The sequence below is a fragment of the Bactrocera oleae genome, chromosome 4, assembly GCF_042242935.1.
Source record: "Bactrocera oleae isolate idBacOlea1 chromosome 4, idBacOlea1, whole genome shotgun sequence".
Classification (NCBI taxonomy): Eukaryota; Metazoa; Arthropoda; class Insecta; order Diptera; family Tephritidae; genus Bactrocera; species Bactrocera oleae.
In genome coordinates, this window is record NC_091538.1 from 14,163,517 (window position 1) to 14,181,389 (window position 17,873).

A 17,873-nucleotide genomic window follows, 5' to 3' on the forward strand; every position below is an offset into this window, starting at 1 on the left:
GAAAATTTTCGAAAAATCACTAAACGAGAAAAGCCGAGAAAGTCTCAAGCTAACATGTGGCAAAGCGTGTGTTTATCGCTTTGCGACTGCAACGTCTGGACCTGCCGCAAGTTATGTGACACACAAGTGTTGCTGAACACAGACACACAAAAACTTTATAACATAGTATATATGTATTTATATTTGTTGTTGTACAACAAACAATATTTTCTTCCTGACACTTTGCTCTTTGCAACGTTTCTTTGTTTGTTGTTGGCATTACAATTTCATCTCCAGCTTCGAACGCTTCGAAAGGTGTGCTTCATTTGATTAGCTCAAACCCATACAAACGCACGCACAAGCATACATACATACATATGTACATACGTACACGCATAACGCTTGTTGGGATTTGTTGACATTACGTATTTTCGTGCATTCTTGCGCTTCCTGGTCATTGATTTCGGAAGTCTTGCAAGAGGTATGCCAGTGGGCCGAGTGTACAAATTGCATTGCTTGCAAAAGGCGGAATATTTTGTGGATTAACATTGCGTACGAATTTTAAATTCAAACCCTGTAGGAAATGGTAGGATATAAAGCGTTATAAAAGGTGTTTTTTTAGAGTAGAAGAAGTTTTTTTTTTTTAATAAAACACAGAAAAATGTGGGAAGCGACCAAAATTTTGAGTTAATTTGTGTGAACATTTTGTCTAATTTAATAATTTGACCGAATGTGGGGCATATATGGTCATCACAACACAATTTGTCAACTTCGTTACAACTTCAGTTATAAACAAGAAAAAACGTTAACTTCGGTTACACCGAAGCTATAATACCCTGCACAAATACGAAAGATTCCTTACAAGAACTTGATTTGGATTTGGCAATTTGCGAAAGTATACTAACCCTAAATGTGAAAGACATGTGTTATTTTTGACAGCTGTTGTGTACGGTACCTAAATAGCTTCAAATTCTAGTTCCAAGCTTCAAAAGAGCGAACACACAGATATATCAAACAATTATGAGACGATCCATATAGTAGATGTATAAATATTGGTTAAGTTAATATTTATCTAACCGAGCTTCAACCGAAAATCAATCAAAGCTTGAACTTATACAGCTCAGAAGTCCCTACGAGCTGACACAATACACATACTGATGGTAGTCTGACTTCCTTCTAAATGCTTTCATGACAGTTGGTGCCACGTTATCGGAACGAGCTCCAACTTTTTATAAAGCCAAGGGCTTACCACTTGGCAGTGTTTCTTAAAATTATTTAAGGAATATTTTCTGTTGCCACGAGAACAACAGCGAAGACTCCTTCAAGTTAAAAGCACGCAGTAAAAAAGGAAACATATGATGTACTTCATACAACTGTTAAGCTATTGTGAAGCCGACTTAAATTGCTTGGTGAATTATCGCCTCAAACAAGTAAAAAAGAATATGTCATAAACTATCCTTACACTGCCACCTTCTAGTTTTTTAATATTATAGTAAGATTTAGCTTACGGCATTATCCTTGAACGTTCGCCCATTGAAGCAGCTGAGCATTTTGTGACTCATTTTGTGCGTAATTTCAATAACTTTCACTGCGACAACTCATTGAAGAATTTTCAACTAGCACTTCACCTTCAAACAACAACTATTTACGGTAAGCGCGACAAAAAAACAGTTAGATGACATATAAATTTTATGCTCGAATGCCTTGCGTCGCTGGAAAATGATAAGCAACAAACTGACGCTAAGAGCTTTTTGCATAATCGCAAAGGCATTTCACCAAATGACGCTTTCCAAGTATTCGCACGCCGCTCGCCCCACAGCGCGCACACGTTAAATGAAATGACAAAATTACAAAGTAGATCTTAATTTTAGCCGCAAGGAATACCAACAAAATATATAAAATGTAGTAATCCAAAGGGAGGATGGCGCAAGCGAAAGCGGAAGACGGAGAGAGGGGGAGGGGAAAGTGTAAAAACAAAATAGCCCGGCGCTGCGAGCTGTGGGCATTCATTAATGCAGTGAAGACGTGCAGGTGGTCGCGGTGTGAGATGCGAACAAAAAGTGGGTAGCTTTGTGGTAGGCAATGGCATTGCCAACGGCAACACTTTAATGCTTTTATCGCCATTTCCTTACTGTAACCGGTTAAGTAGTTGTTGTAGTTGTTATTTTGCAGCATCATCGCTATGGCAGCGTGTAAATGCAATGCTACGTTATCCTTATTATCCTTGCGGCAGCAATGATTGCAACGCTGAACACAATAATGCGCCAAATGAGCAACAAGCCGAGGCAGCAGCATTTAAAGACAGTCCGATCGACAGCTTTTTGAGCGTGTACGCTTTATAGTTATTATGACAGCGCAGGGAACAGGAGGTTGACCGCTGGGCGAATAAACTCATGGGATCGGTGCATGGGGCCTAAACCAAGCATTCATTTATTAGATGACCTTGTCAGACGAGCTTCTGGTTTCAAGAGCCAGATGTTGACATTCACAGACGCATGTTACGGCAGTCGGCTGAAGTTGGGAGCTCATCTTCACATTATCTAATAAGATTTGATGTAAATTTTAAGTAAATCCGACAAATGTATACTTTTCGAGTTATTCGATAATTAGCAAAGGGTTCTCTGACGCTCTGAAACGTTCATGTAAAACTTTAAATACATTTTTTTCATAACTATGTGCTTTGAACTGGTGACCACTGTAGCTCGAAAACAGCTCGGTGGATTTCAATGAAATTTAAACAGCTTTTTGAAAACAACAGAGACTAGCGCTTGATTGAAGAATTTTTTTTTATTTTTTGTAATTTCTATTTTATATAAACCATTAAATGTTGGTTATTCCCCGAAAATTTCGAAATAATTTTCCTGCCGTTGCCATATTGTTAATAAAAAAAAAGAAAAACAAGCTTCGATCAGCCACTTGATTATTAATTATCAAAATAACCTTTTTTTTTGTTTATCCGATTGATTATTGATAAATTTCGAAGGTTTAGTGTTAAACACCGGAAGAAGTTTTCTTTGGAACTGGATCAACACAAACAGCCAGTACTTTTGCATTTTTTTCTTTATTCAAATTTGGTTCAAGTCAAGTCGGAACCTTATTTAATGATGCTATGTTTCTATTTAAAAAGAAAATAAAAAAATTTACTTTCAAAGACAATGATATAAAATTATTATTTTTCCATGTCTCTGACTATACCTAAAAACGTAATTAACCCGACAAACAGGTAAACTAATAACTCATACCTTAAGTTACGCTACGTCAACCGTAAACAAATATTATTTTTTGTGAACACCCTATCTCGTTCCATTCCACATTGTACCACAATTAGCAGCAAAATACGTAACAGATGACATCAGTGTTTTGACATTTCTTACTACACAACATTGTTGTTGTTTCACATATAGATTTTTGTATTTTGTGCAAAGTAAAAAATTTTGCGCTGCGCTTTGAAAGTGTTTTGTACCCTGCGAAATATAAAAATTACGGGTTTGTTTGCCAAAAAATACAGCACTGCCTATAATAATGGCGGATCCAAAGTTCGAAAACTTACCGGGAATTGTAAGTATGCAAAGGCAGTGCGGCCATAATTGGAAATTCAATATGCCTGACTCACATAAGAATACCGCACCTTGAACCGATTTTATATGTTACTTCACTCTTTATTAGGCTTATGACCAACCCGATGTCTATGAAACGCCCGATAATGGCGAGCCTGATACATCGGATTACTATGAGGAGGAGCCGGATAATGAGTCTATCGAGCGTATGCACATCTCAACGCGTGATGCCTACAATCGTTTCCGTGGCGCTTCGCTTGATGGTAGCGTCGATTTTTCCGATCGCATTGGTCGGCGTCTGTGTAAAGGCTACGATGCGCGCTTCGGTGAATACGAGTTAGTCGGTTTGGGTGAAAAGGAGACACCGGTACAGAAATGTCGACGTCTACAATGCGAAATGAACGAATTGATGGATGAAGTGGCAGCGCTGCAAGTGGATCGCAAAATTGCACAGGAAGAAAAAGATTCATACGATGCTGTGGCAACCGTTATTGCAACGGCAACAAAAGTATTGGACTCTTTACGTTTGGAGCAAGTGCTAGGCAAAGAGCAAGCGCCGTCGGCAGCTGATAAGGAAGTTAAGCAATTAATTGGTGGGTTTTTCAAAAATATTTTAAAATAGTACGACAACAACTTTTTTAAATTAATTATTACTAATTGCAATTATTTTATGCAGGTCAAGTGGAGGAATTCAAAAAATCTGGTCTACTAACCGCCATACCAACACCAGGCACAGACTTGGCTGCATCTGCACGCATTGCTAAGCTAGAACATCGTTTGCATCAACTGGAACAAGCTATTGGCGCACAACCAGAGAAGCTCAGTCGTCTTACCGCCATTACAAACACCACAAACGTATTGGAGGCAGTGCATCAGTTGAGCACTAAAACAGCACTGTTACAACCCGACAAGTTGGATGTCATCGAGACGCGTCTCACTACACTCACAGGTAAAATGGATGCGATTGCTGAAAAATCGAGTGGTTCCACCGATGATGCCAAGCGTGATCAAAAAGTTATCGAGCTCTATGAGATTGCGAAACGTACCGAGCCAGTGGCTGAAATATTGCCTGATATAATTGAACGTATGCAAGCGCTTGAGTCGTTGCACAAATATGGTGAGCATACGATGTGGTTGTGGTGTTAAGTGAAATAAATTGTGATTGATTTATATATTTTTATATTTTATTTTATAAAACAGCTATGAATTTCGCTAAAATAATCGCTGAAATTGAGGAGAAACAAACTACAATTGCAACCAGCTTGGTAAGCAACAAAGAACTGCTACATTCGGTGCAAGAAACATTTGCGCAAAATCTGGAAACCATGAACAAGGAGGTTGCCAAAGTAGAGGAGCGTGTGCAAGCGATTGCGGTCAAGAAATAAAAAATATATAAACAGTTGCACACACATTTTACTCACGAAAGCAACTGCTTATCTCTTAAATAAATAAATAATTTAATTTGTTTCCATCATCTCAAAACGCAAGTACTGTAACTGTCTTTTTAAGTTAAACATTAACTGTGAACACTTCTTTGGTTGATTTCAAATCAGCATTAAGTTGCAAAAAACATTTTTATGTCAATAAAAGTTAATGTGCTTTGAAATAAATTGAAATTATACATTTTCCTTAGCCTAGCAGGTAGCAGCAGACTTTTTGAAAGCAAACATTTTGCACTAGACATACAAAATTATTATTATTAAATTTTTTTTTTTTTTTTGTAACTGAGAAGCGCATTATATGGTAATTGATTCTCATATAATAAGAAGGACAACTACCGCGAGAATATATGAGTAGAAGTACTTTACCATAGCGCCCGCATAATATAACGAAAATTTTTCACTATTTCGGTCACTATCACTGAAAGAAAGCATTTGTTGAGTCGAATCAAGTGACTTTTGGTGCATTCTACCAGTCGTCTTACTGTGTAGAAATCACTGGTGAAATCGGGGCTTTTTAACATTGCAGTCCAGACGTGCTAGTATATTAATTTGAATTCAGTAGTTTGCATGTACGCCGATTCAAAAGCTAGAAGGGTTTTTTTCTACTAATACTATTTCTAGTAACATATCTAGAAATAACTAACTTCACCAAATCAAACTACCAAAGTTAACCACTTAACCCTGTTTCTTGGGCCTCCCATTAGATGACCTCGACGACAACCAAACTATCACTTATCATCCAAGCGGGGACTAGATAACCGTTACAACAACAACAATAACAACAACCAAAGTTAACATTTGTTCGCAATGCAACGATAAACATTTGTTGTATTGTATCTATATACAAAGAGAAGAAAATTGATAATTTGAACTGAATATAGTAATTCCCTAAACTTATAGTTTTATATTGAATGTACAAGTATGAAGTAAATGGATAGGATTGTGGAAATATTTACCATTGATTTAATGAAATAATATTTTGGTTTTTCTGTTCAAATGGCAATATGAAACAAGTGTCTTCGATAGAGGCGTAGAAACAAGCACATCACGATAAACACTTTGAGCTGGTTTATAGCAGACTTTGAGTGTTGCAGATATAAAACCAACATTTTCTATATTATGCAAATGTAAAATACACTGACTTTAATTAAATTTTACACTTATGAAGAATATTCAAACAGAGAACTTAGAATAACATAATAGAATAAGTTCTCTGATTCAAAACACTCAATTTTAACACAACGAAATTTTCGCACTTTTCGAATGGGGAACAAACTGGAATAGAACTAATCTGATTTTTCATATTGCTTTCGTTACTTTGTCAATGGCGAAAACGTAACTAAAACACATCCGTTTACGACTAAAACGAGTATTTCGAACCGAAGCGAAGAATATTAAAAGGAAGACAAATTAAATGGTTGTAATTGCGTAAAGGGCAGAAAATGAGTAACAAAATTTAACATATTATATATGAAAGGAATATGTGTGATTAAATGCAAGTCATAACAGTGCGAACTTTAACAAAATGAAGCGAATGCTAAAATGAATGTTTATTTGGTTATTACCGTTGTTTTCAGTTATTAGTATTGGCGTATTTCGTAAACCGTTTATTCTAGGGTAAGTGTATAATACTGTGTAATACTGTGTAATAAATACAACATTGATAAATGCTTAGCGGAGTTATTATGTTCAGAAAACTCTTACCATTTCTTTTTTTGCTTTTAACTTTTGTTAATTAAAGTTGCTTTTGGTTATTTTACAATTTTTATTTAAAGCCTTTTTATTTATATTATTCATAATCATAATCATAATAGTAATAATAATCATAATATAATAATTATAAGTAATAATAGTGATACGCTCACGTCGTATAATATCTTGAGATAGTACACATTTAGTTTTGAATAAATTTTCATACATTTTTCGCCTTTAATATCAATTTTTTATATATACTTTTACTTTCACTGCTTAATTCCCGCTTTATGTATACATGTTTGCATTATGTTTTGCTGCTGCTTTCCACTATACTCGTATGTCTGTATATATTAATTATTAATCTCAACTTTTCAATTTTATTTTTTAAATCCTTTAAATATAATGCTTCACCATTTTCCTCATTTTACTATACTTATATGTAGATATTTTTGTGTTTATATGTCATTTAGGTATATAATGAATGGTGTATGTATGTATGTATGTTGGTCTATGTATGTTTATATGGCTTAATGCAAATGTGTGCTGTATGGTGTATGTATTTGAGTTTTTGCTATGCTGTGTATGTTTTTGATGGCTATATTTGTATGTATATATATTTTTAATATTATTTAATATACTTTTGCTGTTTTTGTTGTTCTATTTTCTGCTACAACGCACCTAAATGCCTGTTAAATTGCCCACAATGCAGTTCTCACTTTTTGTATAATTTTAATTTTTTTTTCTCAGAGTATAAGACATTTATTTAAATAACTTATTGTTGCCTCTTACTATTTGTTACATATGTAAGTGTGTGTATATATTTTTCTCAGTGTATACATACATATATCTGTTTCGAAAGTGTTGTACAATTTTTTATTTTTTTGTTGTTGTAATTTTTAATATCAATAACTGCTTAGTTTGTAATTTTCCTTTGATTTTGTATTCATTATTTTATAATTAATTGTTTTGAATTTTCACATCAAACTTTTTAGTTCCGTACTTTTGATAGTTTCAACAAAATTTAATTATTATTTACAATTTAGAAATCTAAAAAACTTAAAAAAAAATATAAAAAGGTTTTAAAAAATATAAAATAAAAAAAATATATATATAAAAACAATATTAAAAAAACAAAAATAGCTTTCACTATGCAAACATTGACAACTAAAAGCACAAGCTGCGCTTAAAAGCTTTGAAATATATTTTTAAAAAATTTCAAACTATAAAATTATTTTTCAATAACAATAAATTTATTCTCAGACAGCAAACTCGCTTACCATACTCTACGCTTAACGTTCGTTCCCTAATAGAGAACAACGAAAGCGCGCTATAAAAGTATGCGCTTAAAAGCTTTCACAATTTAAAGTTGTGTAGTGAAAGCTTTTATTCAAAATGCTCGTTTCCAAAAAAAAAAAAGCGAGTAAGCTACTGTGTTTGAATCAAAAACAAAATAATACTTTTTTTTAAGTCAGAAATTGTAAACAAATACATATATAAAATTTTGTGTTTGAAGACAATTGCACGCTTTTTTAAATATTATTTTAACTTTGAAAATTAGGAATCACAAAAATATTTTATTTTTCACACATGAAAGCTTAACACAAGCGCTTGCACCTCTATAATTACAGCAACCGATACCTAATTGAAGAAAGCTTTTAAAAAAGTTGTGCTTTTTAAGCTCTTCGCAACCATGCAACACGAAAATTACAATCACCGCTAGCAAAAACAATAATCGTATAAGCGTATTTAAAATTTTAAATAATTAGAAAAAAAATAGAACTTTGAAAGCTTAGACGTTTTTTGAAGTTTTTTACAGTTTTTAAAAGTGGAGTTACACTTTAGGAAAGCTGAAATTCTTGGTAAAGCTTTTAAAAATTCAAATCTTTTGAGTACAGCAATTTTATAGATCATAGAGCATACCAACCATGCGAGTTTGAAGAATCGATGCAAGCTTCCAAAGATAGTAGAAAAAAGCATTGATAGCGTAAATAAATATTTGCATTCTATGCGATTTTTTGCAGCATAAATACTACAAGCACCAACTTTTAAAATTAAGTCGTTTTAATGAGTCGGGTTTTCAAAGCTTTTAAGCTTAAATGTTTTAGAGAGCTTTTTTGTAGGTATCATATAATTAAATTTTGTAATCTTTGCAAGCTTAAAATTTTTGGAGAGCTTTTTTTAAATGTTTCTAAAAAAAGTTTACGCCTTATATTTAAGTATCAGATCCATTTTATAAATCAAATAAATAACCCTTGTGAGCTTTTAAGTTTAAATATTTTCAAGAGCTTTTTTAGAACGATGCAGAACATATCTATAACATACATTTAAGCGATTGTGGATCTTCAAGCCATACATAACTCAAAGCCAATTAACAACTTTTTTATTAATTCTCAAATTAGCAAACATTATGAGTTGTTAATCAAATTTTTTGTAAAATTTGTGAGCATTTCGTAACAATTTTCAATGTAAATGCAATGGAGGGATGTGATTAATGACATTACTTGTGATATTTTTTAAATCTTACAACTAACTTCACTGCATAGAAGTTTGTGTTATTTTCAATTGCTTTGGGACTTTATAATGAATGAAGAGAGGGTTTTGGGGGGTAAGTGTTGTTGATGCAACCTTAGAAAACTGAGAAAGTAATAGTTGTTGTTACTTGCTGAGAAAGCTTTTTTTTTTTAGAAAAGAAACGTATATATATGTATCGATTCAGAATCTCTAACATAAAAAATTATTTAAATTGATAGGTTTCTAAAAGTCAATATTTACGTGAAATGTTGAGAAAAGTGAAGTAATTGTATATTAAGCGGAAAATCACTCGCCTTAATAGTGGTTCACATAAAATTTGGAAATTTTGTTTAGAAATTTATATTACGTAAATTCTGCTCGCTTTAATGTTCCAAATATTTCCCTCGGTTGGTAACTCTATGCAGTTGTGGCAGCATGTTGAGTTTTGCAACATGTCTTATACTTGTGTGATTAATAACTAATTTTTGGGTTTTTAATTTTTTGTTGTATACATATTTATTTTTAATTAAAAATTATTGTTTTTTGGTTTTAAATAATATTTTTTTAATACTTTTGTTTTAAATAATAAGTCATTTCTTTTTTTTAATGTTTTATAAACAATTATGTAGCTGTTAAATAATAATATAACTATTTTAATTTATAATTTAATTAATTTTTTTTTATTCTCCGAGTACTTATGCATTTTAGAATAAATATTGTTTTAAAATAATTTTTTTATTTTATTATAATAATTTTTTTTATTATTGTTGTATTTTTTTTTTGTTTTTTGTTATAATTCTTTTGTTACCGCTGTTGTTATAACTTTATTTGAAATAACTTTTATTTCAAATAGTTTTTTATTTTTATATTTCTCCATTTGTGTATGTTGGTGGAATCCATATTAGTGCTTTTATAATGCCTGGTAGGACACTTGATTTACATGTTACATAGAATTTATTGTTGTTGTTTGCTAAATACATCAATTACATTTGCTTTTTTTATACATTTATTATATATATTTTTTTAATTTTAGTGAGTTTTATGAAGTTCGAAACATTAAATGAAAATCGAAAATAAAATAAATAAATAAAATTAAAATAAACTAATATTAAAAAAAAATTAAAAATATTAAAAAAATAGTTATGGTCACACTGTTGCAGCTAAACTCAACTCGCCGTGTAAAAATGTGTTTAGCGCTTCAAAAATATTTAAAAACTAAAAAAACAAATAAAATGTGCAGTTGTAACTGCTTGTTATTTACCGTTATATTCAATTATAGTTAGCTTTTAATAAAAAAAGCTCACGAGTGAATTGCTGCATATTAACGGGTTTTCAAATATCACGCAACGTTATTTATTAATTTTTATGCAGAAAATATTTTCTTCTCAAAAAGTGATTAATTTTTAAATAATTTATGCTTTTCGCTGTTTGTATTTTAAACCAGTTCGTTTTAGAGCGTCAACAACAGTCTGACCAAAAATTATATATATTTTTATAGTTTAAATTAAATAAATAAATTGGCTACATATATATACAACGTTATATGTGTGTGTGTGCATATAGCTTTGCTTTTCAAAGTCTTGCTTTGCTAATTAAACTAGCGTCATTTCAACTGCTATTATTTAACTGCATTATAAATAATACCATTATCTTTATTATGCTCTTTACAATACTTTTTTTTTCAATTACAGACTACATTTACACATTAAAAGCTGTATTTAGTGGGCGAAAATAAATTGCTATTCGAAAATTAATTTATTTTTATTGCATAATCGCTAAAAATTTTACACATATGTTCTGTATACACGCATTATAAAATGCTAATTTTTCTTGTTGTTTGTTATTTATTGTATTACTTTGCTTTTTTGCAAACATTAAACTATTTACAAAAAATTGTTTGCATTTTTTTGCAAAAAGCAGAAATAAATAATTACAATTAATATGAAAAAATCGCTAAATTTACACTTATACTTGCCTACAATTAAAATAAATAAAATATTCGCACAAATAAATAACAGTGTTGTTCATGTTGCTTAATGTTTTTATATAATTTTTGTTACATTTTTTTCTGATAACAGTGAAGCGTATTTAGAGTTTTACTTTTTACTTTGCAATACTTGCTTTTTTCTTAAACTAAATTTTTTGTTTTTATTGTTTTTTATTTTTTTTTTCTTTGCACACAATTAGAGTGGATGAGTAAATATTTGCTTAAATTTTTTTTTTTTTTAATACAAGATATATTTTTTGCATTTTTATGTTTTGAAAAAATGCGAAAATTCACTACAAAATATACCGAATTTTACAAATACAATAAATACAGTAACTAAATCGCACGCTACTAGCATACAAACAAACTTTTGCCATAGTTAGCGCGCACACACTCTCGTACTCGCTCTCTCTCTCTCTATCTCTATCGTTTACTACAGCTGCGTACCAGCCTGTTTGAAAAGAAGTAGAGAAAATTAATTTGTAAACGACTGCTCAACGACTTTCGCTCGACGGAATCCTCTGCAGCTTGGACCAAATGTTTCTGTCAATATTTTGCTTAAATTCTCAGCGTTTTGCTTCGCCACCTGCGCACTTATATTTTTACTAATTTATTATTTATGTCGCATGTGTGTGTGTGTGTGTTGGCGCTTAGTATTTTTCATAACTGCCTAATTTCCTTTTCACTAGTTTTTTAGCTAACTTTCCTGTATTCATTAGTTACATTTATTACTCGCCTGCATTTGTACAATATATGAACCTGTCATACATGTATGCATGGATGTGTGTATGTATGTGTGTACATATGCATACATATAAGTAATTATATGCATGTATGCATGTATGTAGTGTATGTGTGTGTATATATGTATATCTCTTAATATTTATAGCTAAATAATACATAATTATTCCTTTGTTGTTGTAATTTCATTTTGTTTTTGGTTTTTGTTGTTGCATATACTGTTCAGAAACACTCTGCCCTTAAAACACTAATACGGATTCCATCGTAATTGTATCTCATTTATTGTTTGTCTGTGCATTTGACGCCGTTGTGGCTTGAATTTGTGATGCGGTTTGCGATGCCGACTCCAATGTGCGACGTGCCAGTCTTGACCTGCAATACAAAAAACAAAAATTCGATTTAAAATTTTATAACGAAAAAAAAAATTCAATAAAAAAGTTGGCAAAAATCATTCAAAATGTAGATTCAAAGCAAAATTAATAATAAATAAATCAACGTATTTAGCATATTTTTAGGCGTTTTGGCTTTTCAGTGGCCAAAACAGCTTAATTATTAAATAATTTTCGTCAATTTGTTAGGAAAAAATAGAGAAAAATGCAAAAAATAGGTCTAAACTTAAAAAAATTACAAACTTAGCATACACGCAGGCGCTCTTCGTCTAAAATGCCTATATATGAATTAATGAATTCATATGCAATATAATTAATCCTTATTTATTGAAGAAAAATGAGGTAAGTCAGCATAAAACACAGTAACAGACAATAGTAAAATATATTTAGCATATTCACAGGCGCGTTTCGCATCAATTTTTATACGCATAGTTATGAATACTTATTTATTTGAATTTCTTAAATAAAATTAGGGAGAGTGAGTTAAACAATGCACAAAATGCAGTAAGATGAAATTTATAAACTAATACTTAGCATACCCGCAGGCGCTCTGCGTCTAAAATTTCGACATGTAAGTATAGTAATGATTATTTCTACAATTTTAACAAACAAGGATGGAATGGACGATAAAAAAAAATTCAGAACACAGTTTGAGGTTTATATAAAATATTTAGCATACCCGCAGGCGTTTTCGCTTTTACGCGTCCCACTAAGTTAGTTTAAAATAATTCTTGTAAATTTATGAAGAAAACACATTGTAGGGTAGGTCGGTGGAACTAAATTTTGCCTAGGTTGGTATACTAGATAGGTCGGTGCCTCGAGAGATTCGTAGAAAATGAATAATTTCTGGAATGCAACTATGGCATTAACTATGCCACAACAATATTTAAAAAAAACCTGAAGGAGCGACAGAGAGTGTAGCAGAGAGTAATATGTAGATAGATGTAGAGAATAAAAAATTTGTTTGAATATTCAAAACAATTTAGCTGATGGTTGTTACGGCCTTCTATCATGAAATAACAGCCTGCGTTTCTCCACTGTTCTACTCGCTAAATCTGAGCTCCAAAAAGTATGTTCGTGAAGATAGCGGTTCAGTAACCATTTAGCTAGGGCTAAAACCCCGTTTTCAATCTTTTCAGTTTAGAAAAGAATTTTAAGATTTAACACTATCTTACCCACCGAGCGATCGCCGCCATTAAATCTTGAAAAGATCTTTATAACCTCTTAAAAAAATCTTTATAACCTCTGCAAACTTTACTCACTTTATCTGTCCAGCCAGTAGCGGATTTATGGCGTATAGCCAATCGTGTACCTCCTTATCGCCCAACGTTTGCAGCAGATAACCACGATGTTTAGTGACAACACTGAAAGAGTCAAGAAATTAATTATGAAAAAATATATTCCCAAAATTTTTTTTATTCTAGTTTTTACCTAAATGTGTTGGGTATCTTAACCATCGCAGCCTGATCCTCACTGCACTCCACCTGTGCTGTCGCTAAGTTCAATACTGCACGCTCCACTGGATCCTTCTCGGACTTGTAGATAAAAACATAAGGGCGTCGCACAATCTAAATGAGTAAATTTATTAGAAAAGAGAAACTAGCAGTTTCGTCTAACGAACTTACCACCCAACGCTTCTTCCAGCCCGAACCACCATGCTCCAACACATTCAGCACACCCTTGCGCGCTACCACAGCGCTCACCCTAATCTCCTCCAGCTCGGGTACATACAAGCGTAACGGTAATGCCGGTTGTGTAGCGGGTGCTGGCGCCTCCCAACCATTGGGCGCATCAGCGCGATCAGGTGAACATAACCTGCAAAAGGGTCAAATTAACAATGAGGCAAAGTTTAGGCATAGCGGTGGCATGAAGTACGTAAGACGGTGAGGTGAGAAGCGTACATTGAGAATTTGAAAAGGGTGGGAAAAAATGTATTTAAATTTACAAAATTACAAATGGAACATTGATATAATTTTACAAAGGCAATTGGTGTATAATATAATATGTGAGAGAGCGCGAGAGAGGAGGAGGAGCACAATATGTGGAATATGTGGAAAATGTGAGTGGTGAGTCAAATTGTGTGACAGTGAAGCTAAAGTTTAGTATACAAAATATATATGTGTATGTGAATGTAAATGTGTGAATAAGTGATAACAATGATCGGTTATTTTTTTAATGTGTTAGTAAAGCGTATGTGTTGAGCTATAAGTTTTCTGTTAGGAGGCGTACTTTTCAAACAGTAGTATACGTTTCATTTGGCAACTAAAGCAACACAATCTAATTAAATGTGCTTTGCTATGTAAAACAGCTTCATTCAGCTATATTCCGCTAATTCAGCATATATATTTCTGCTCAAAAAATCTACTTGAGACTAAGATATACACCCACTTTTGTACTTAAAATGTATTCAGCGCATTTTTGACTGTTCTATGCCTCAAATGCAAATATATTGTAACCCAAATGACATTCAGCTAATACAGTACACCTCTCTATTACTTAAGCTCAAGCCTGTTATATAGATATTACATAAACTAAAAAGTTTAATTCAATTCAGCTTAATTCAGCGCATATTTTATTATTTTGTTATCTATAAACATAATTCAGCCCATCTTTTGCTGTTAGTTATTTATTTATTTTCACCACAATAATACACTCACTTAAAAAAACATGTGTTTCTTCCAATCCAGCACTACTAAAATATAAAGCATTCAATTTTTTTTTTTCGAATAGCAGCGAGCTATTCTCAGCTGCTTTAGCATATATTTTTGGTAGTTCAGCGCTTTAAAAACCATATTAACTTATATTCAGCAGGCTAAAGTCCTCTGATAATGCTTTATTCTATAAAAATTACTTACACTGAGAGTTACTTAAATGCATGCGGCTATGAAAATAGTGCGAAATATGTATTTATCCTAGTGAATACTGCATTCAGCGCCAAATTTGTTAAACAAATTTCTGTATATATATTCTATATATACATATTATAGTCGTTTTTAATTGTTGGTTGATAAAAATATTTTCCCAATTCTAGTAGCCATGCTATAACGTAAATACTTGTATTCAGCTAATTCAGCACTAAACAGTTTATGATAACTGTTCAAAATTCAGAGGATATCTATTGAATTATATTATATATGATATGTATTTAATTATATTTTTATTGAATTACATTTTTTTTTTAATACAGCACCATTTTGGTAAAAAGTTATTCAGCGCGTTATTTTTAACATTATAGGTATGTATGGAAATACTGCTGAATATATGAATTATAAAGTCTTACATAGATTTAGACACGGTTTTACTTGGAGTTATACGATTTGTTTGAAAAAAACGCTCCATTGATGAGAAAAAGCTTTAACCGTTATTGTTACCAAAAAAAAAAATACAAAGTTTTGAAAGCAAAGCAACAAAAAACTTCGTACAAATTCAAATTTGAAATAAATAAGAAAATTACCTTCGTCTAATTTTTGGTGTTGTTCTAATAAGTTGAAATTTGTTTTGAGTTTTACCAAATTAAGAGATTTACACACAAATATATAAAAAAGAAAAAGAACACAAAAGCAGAGTAAAAATTTAGGTATCAGATACATATTTTTGTTTAAATATTTTCGGCAAGAGTTTTGTTTGTAATAAAAAAAGTAATAAAATTGTTTTCTTTTCTCAAGTAGAAAACTGAAGATTTCCAACAAAAGAAGTGGGCAATCGCAATTATCTGCCGGGTGTTAGCAAACACGAACTCAAAACCAAACTACTTACTCAATAGAGTTGCTGGAGATGCAGCTAACGGTCATGTCAGCGCAACCCTCATCACTCGGCGACACATCCGACTGTGTGGCTGTCTCTGCTGTGGGATCTGTTGCTTTGTTGTAGGTGCCTGTGGTGAATAGCAACAGTTAATAATAACTATATACAGCGACAATTTCAGCGCAGCGCTTACCCTGCACCAGCTTCAAACACTTCATCATCAACTCCTGCTCTCTTTGATTGTACTCCCGTTCGGGCACAATCTGTTGTGGATCCTTGACGGGCGTCTGTGGAGATGGCGGTATGACCATATGTACCGGTGAGGTGGCGGCACGCGCTGCCAAATTGCAAACATCCTTCTCTGTCTTTGTTGTGGGATTTGGATTTGTATCCATGCCGAGGCGTTCGCGCAACAACAGCAAGTGACGTACACGTCCCACCTCCTCGAGGCGCGTCAATTTTTCCAATTCCCATTGATGATCGAAAATGAGCGAATCACCGCGTGGCCGCCAGCCGGAGAGATTCTCCTCGCCGCGCACATAAGTCGAGCTGGTGTCTAGAACGCGACGCTGACGTCGTTGCACACCTTTTTCCGCCACGCGTGAAAGAGAGGAAGAGAAATAAGCGTATTAGTTGGAGGCTTTTTGTGAGTGCGTAGCGAAAGCGGAACTTTTGAAGCTTTGCAACAGTTTAATTTTTCTCTTTTTTTTTGATATATCTAATTTTAAAAAATGAGTTATCGTATTCGATTTTATAATTGCATGATTGGCTGCTTCAAGCATTAAATGGTAAACAACGCTTTCGAACGGCAAATAACAAACAACCAACACTACGTTAAGAATTTCTACCTGGACTACCTGCTTCAGAGGCTCTACGCAATGACAATTCATACACGCCAGACAAACGATTTGCTTCTGGATTGCGATACTGTCCGGAGAAGAGATGTTTCAACGAACGTGGACCGGTACGTGCATCGCGTCCGTAAATGACCATGCTGAGGTCTTTGGTGATAATAGCAGGGCGTGCGCAGTTCTCGAGCTGTAAAGTGCGTTAAATTAATATTGAATTAAATTTTTGGCATATTCAGCGCTTATTCAGCACATTGTTTTATGAATATTTATAAAATAAAATTGTAAACTGAACTCAAGATTTCATACTAAGCCAATTCTTATTATATTTAGAGCTATGAGAACCAATTCACTTTATAATATTTATGACATTTCGAATATCTAAATTAAAAACATTAAAAGCTATTCAAATTCATTCAGCGGCAGTTTAGCATGAATACAAATAGTTCAGCGAATAACATATTTTTATATAGAAAATAACATATTTTTATATAGAAAAATAACATATTTTATATAGTAAAATAAGGTTATTAAGAACTTATTACACAAATTAAATAATAAAATATTCGAAAAATGGTATAAAATGTTTTTATGATGGCTAAATAATATTTTGCGTAAATACATACAAAATTTAGCTATTACAATGACTAATAAAGCACTTTTAAACTACTTAAAAACATTTTAAACGATTATATTCTTTTTTCAATTCATTCAGCGCAAATTCAGCAAACATTATTTAGCATTTTTTAACACTCTTATACTTTAAAATATTTGTAGCAATTAAATATGTTATTATCCAACACTTTGTTTATTCAGCGCAAATTCAGCAGATGTAAATTTTATATATTTGCTTTTGAAAATATATATAATTACTTTTAAACATATATTTTCATGAGGGAAATGTACATATATATTAAATAAATTTATTCAGCACCCATTCAGCAACTCATTTACAATACTTTTCTATTGTTATAATTTTT

The 17,873-nt window shown here is 32.3% G+C and overlaps 2 protein-coding genes across 16 annotated transcripts in view; one reads left to right on the top strand and one right to left on the bottom strand.

The window, feature by feature from the left end:
- The first annotated feature begins 3,350 nt into the window (after positions 1 to 3,350).
- On the top strand, positions 3,351 to 5,152 carry DCTN2-p50 (dynactin subunit 2). The gene is made up of 4 exons (XM_014242095.3): positions 3,351 to 3,537; positions 3,646 to 4,129; positions 4,213 to 4,653; positions 4,737 to 5,152. The coding sequence occupies exons 1-4, from the start codon at positions 3,502 to 3,504 to the stop codon at positions 4,919 to 4,921; spliced, it is 1,146 nt and encodes a 381-aa protein (XP_014097570.1). The 5' UTR covers positions 3,351 to 3,501; the 3' UTR covers positions 4,922 to 5,152.
- A 6,424-nt stretch (positions 5,153 to 11,576) lies between these two features.
- Positions 11,577 to 17,873, bottom strand: part of unc-104 (kinesin family member unc-104) — an 83,484-nt gene continuing 77,187 nt past the window's right edge. For 10 of the 15 annotated variants that reach the window (XM_070109101.1, XM_036375254.2, XM_070109100.1 and 7 more), the window contains 8 exons: positions 16,894 to 17,083; positions 16,239 to 16,631; positions 16,058 to 16,175; positions 15,756 to 15,779; positions 13,927 to 14,116; positions 13,733 to 13,869; positions 13,564 to 13,665; positions 11,577 to 12,284 (listed from right to left, as the gene is read on the bottom strand). In XM_070109101.1, coding sequence (XP_069965202.1) covers positions 12,188 to 12,284; positions 13,564 to 13,665; positions 13,733 to 13,869; positions 13,927 to 14,116; positions 15,756 to 15,779; positions 16,058 to 16,175; positions 16,239 to 16,631; positions 16,894 to 17,083 — 1,251 coding nt within the window. In that variant the 3' untranslated portion in view covers positions 11,577 to 12,187. The remainder of the gene's footprint in view (positions 12,285 to 13,563; positions 13,666 to 13,732; positions 13,870 to 13,926; positions 14,117 to 15,755; positions 15,780 to 16,057; positions 16,176 to 16,238; positions 16,632 to 16,893; positions 17,084 to 17,873) is intronic. The other 5 variants (XM_070109104.1, XM_036375270.2, XM_036375280.2 and 2 more) reach the window with 2 other exon arrangements.

Coding starts and splice junctions, on each gene's coding strand:
- DCTN2-p50 (XM_014242095.3), top strand. CDS start 3,502: ATGGCGGATCCAAAGTTCGAAAACTTACCGGGAATT. Junction 3,538..3,645: donor TCGAAAACTTACCGGGAATT/GTAAGTATGCAA, acceptor ACTCTTTATTAG/GCTTATGACCAACCCGATGT. Junction 4,654..4,736: donor TGAGTCGTTGCACAAATATG/GTGAGCATACGA, acceptor TTTATAAAACAG/CTATGAATTTCGCTAAAATA.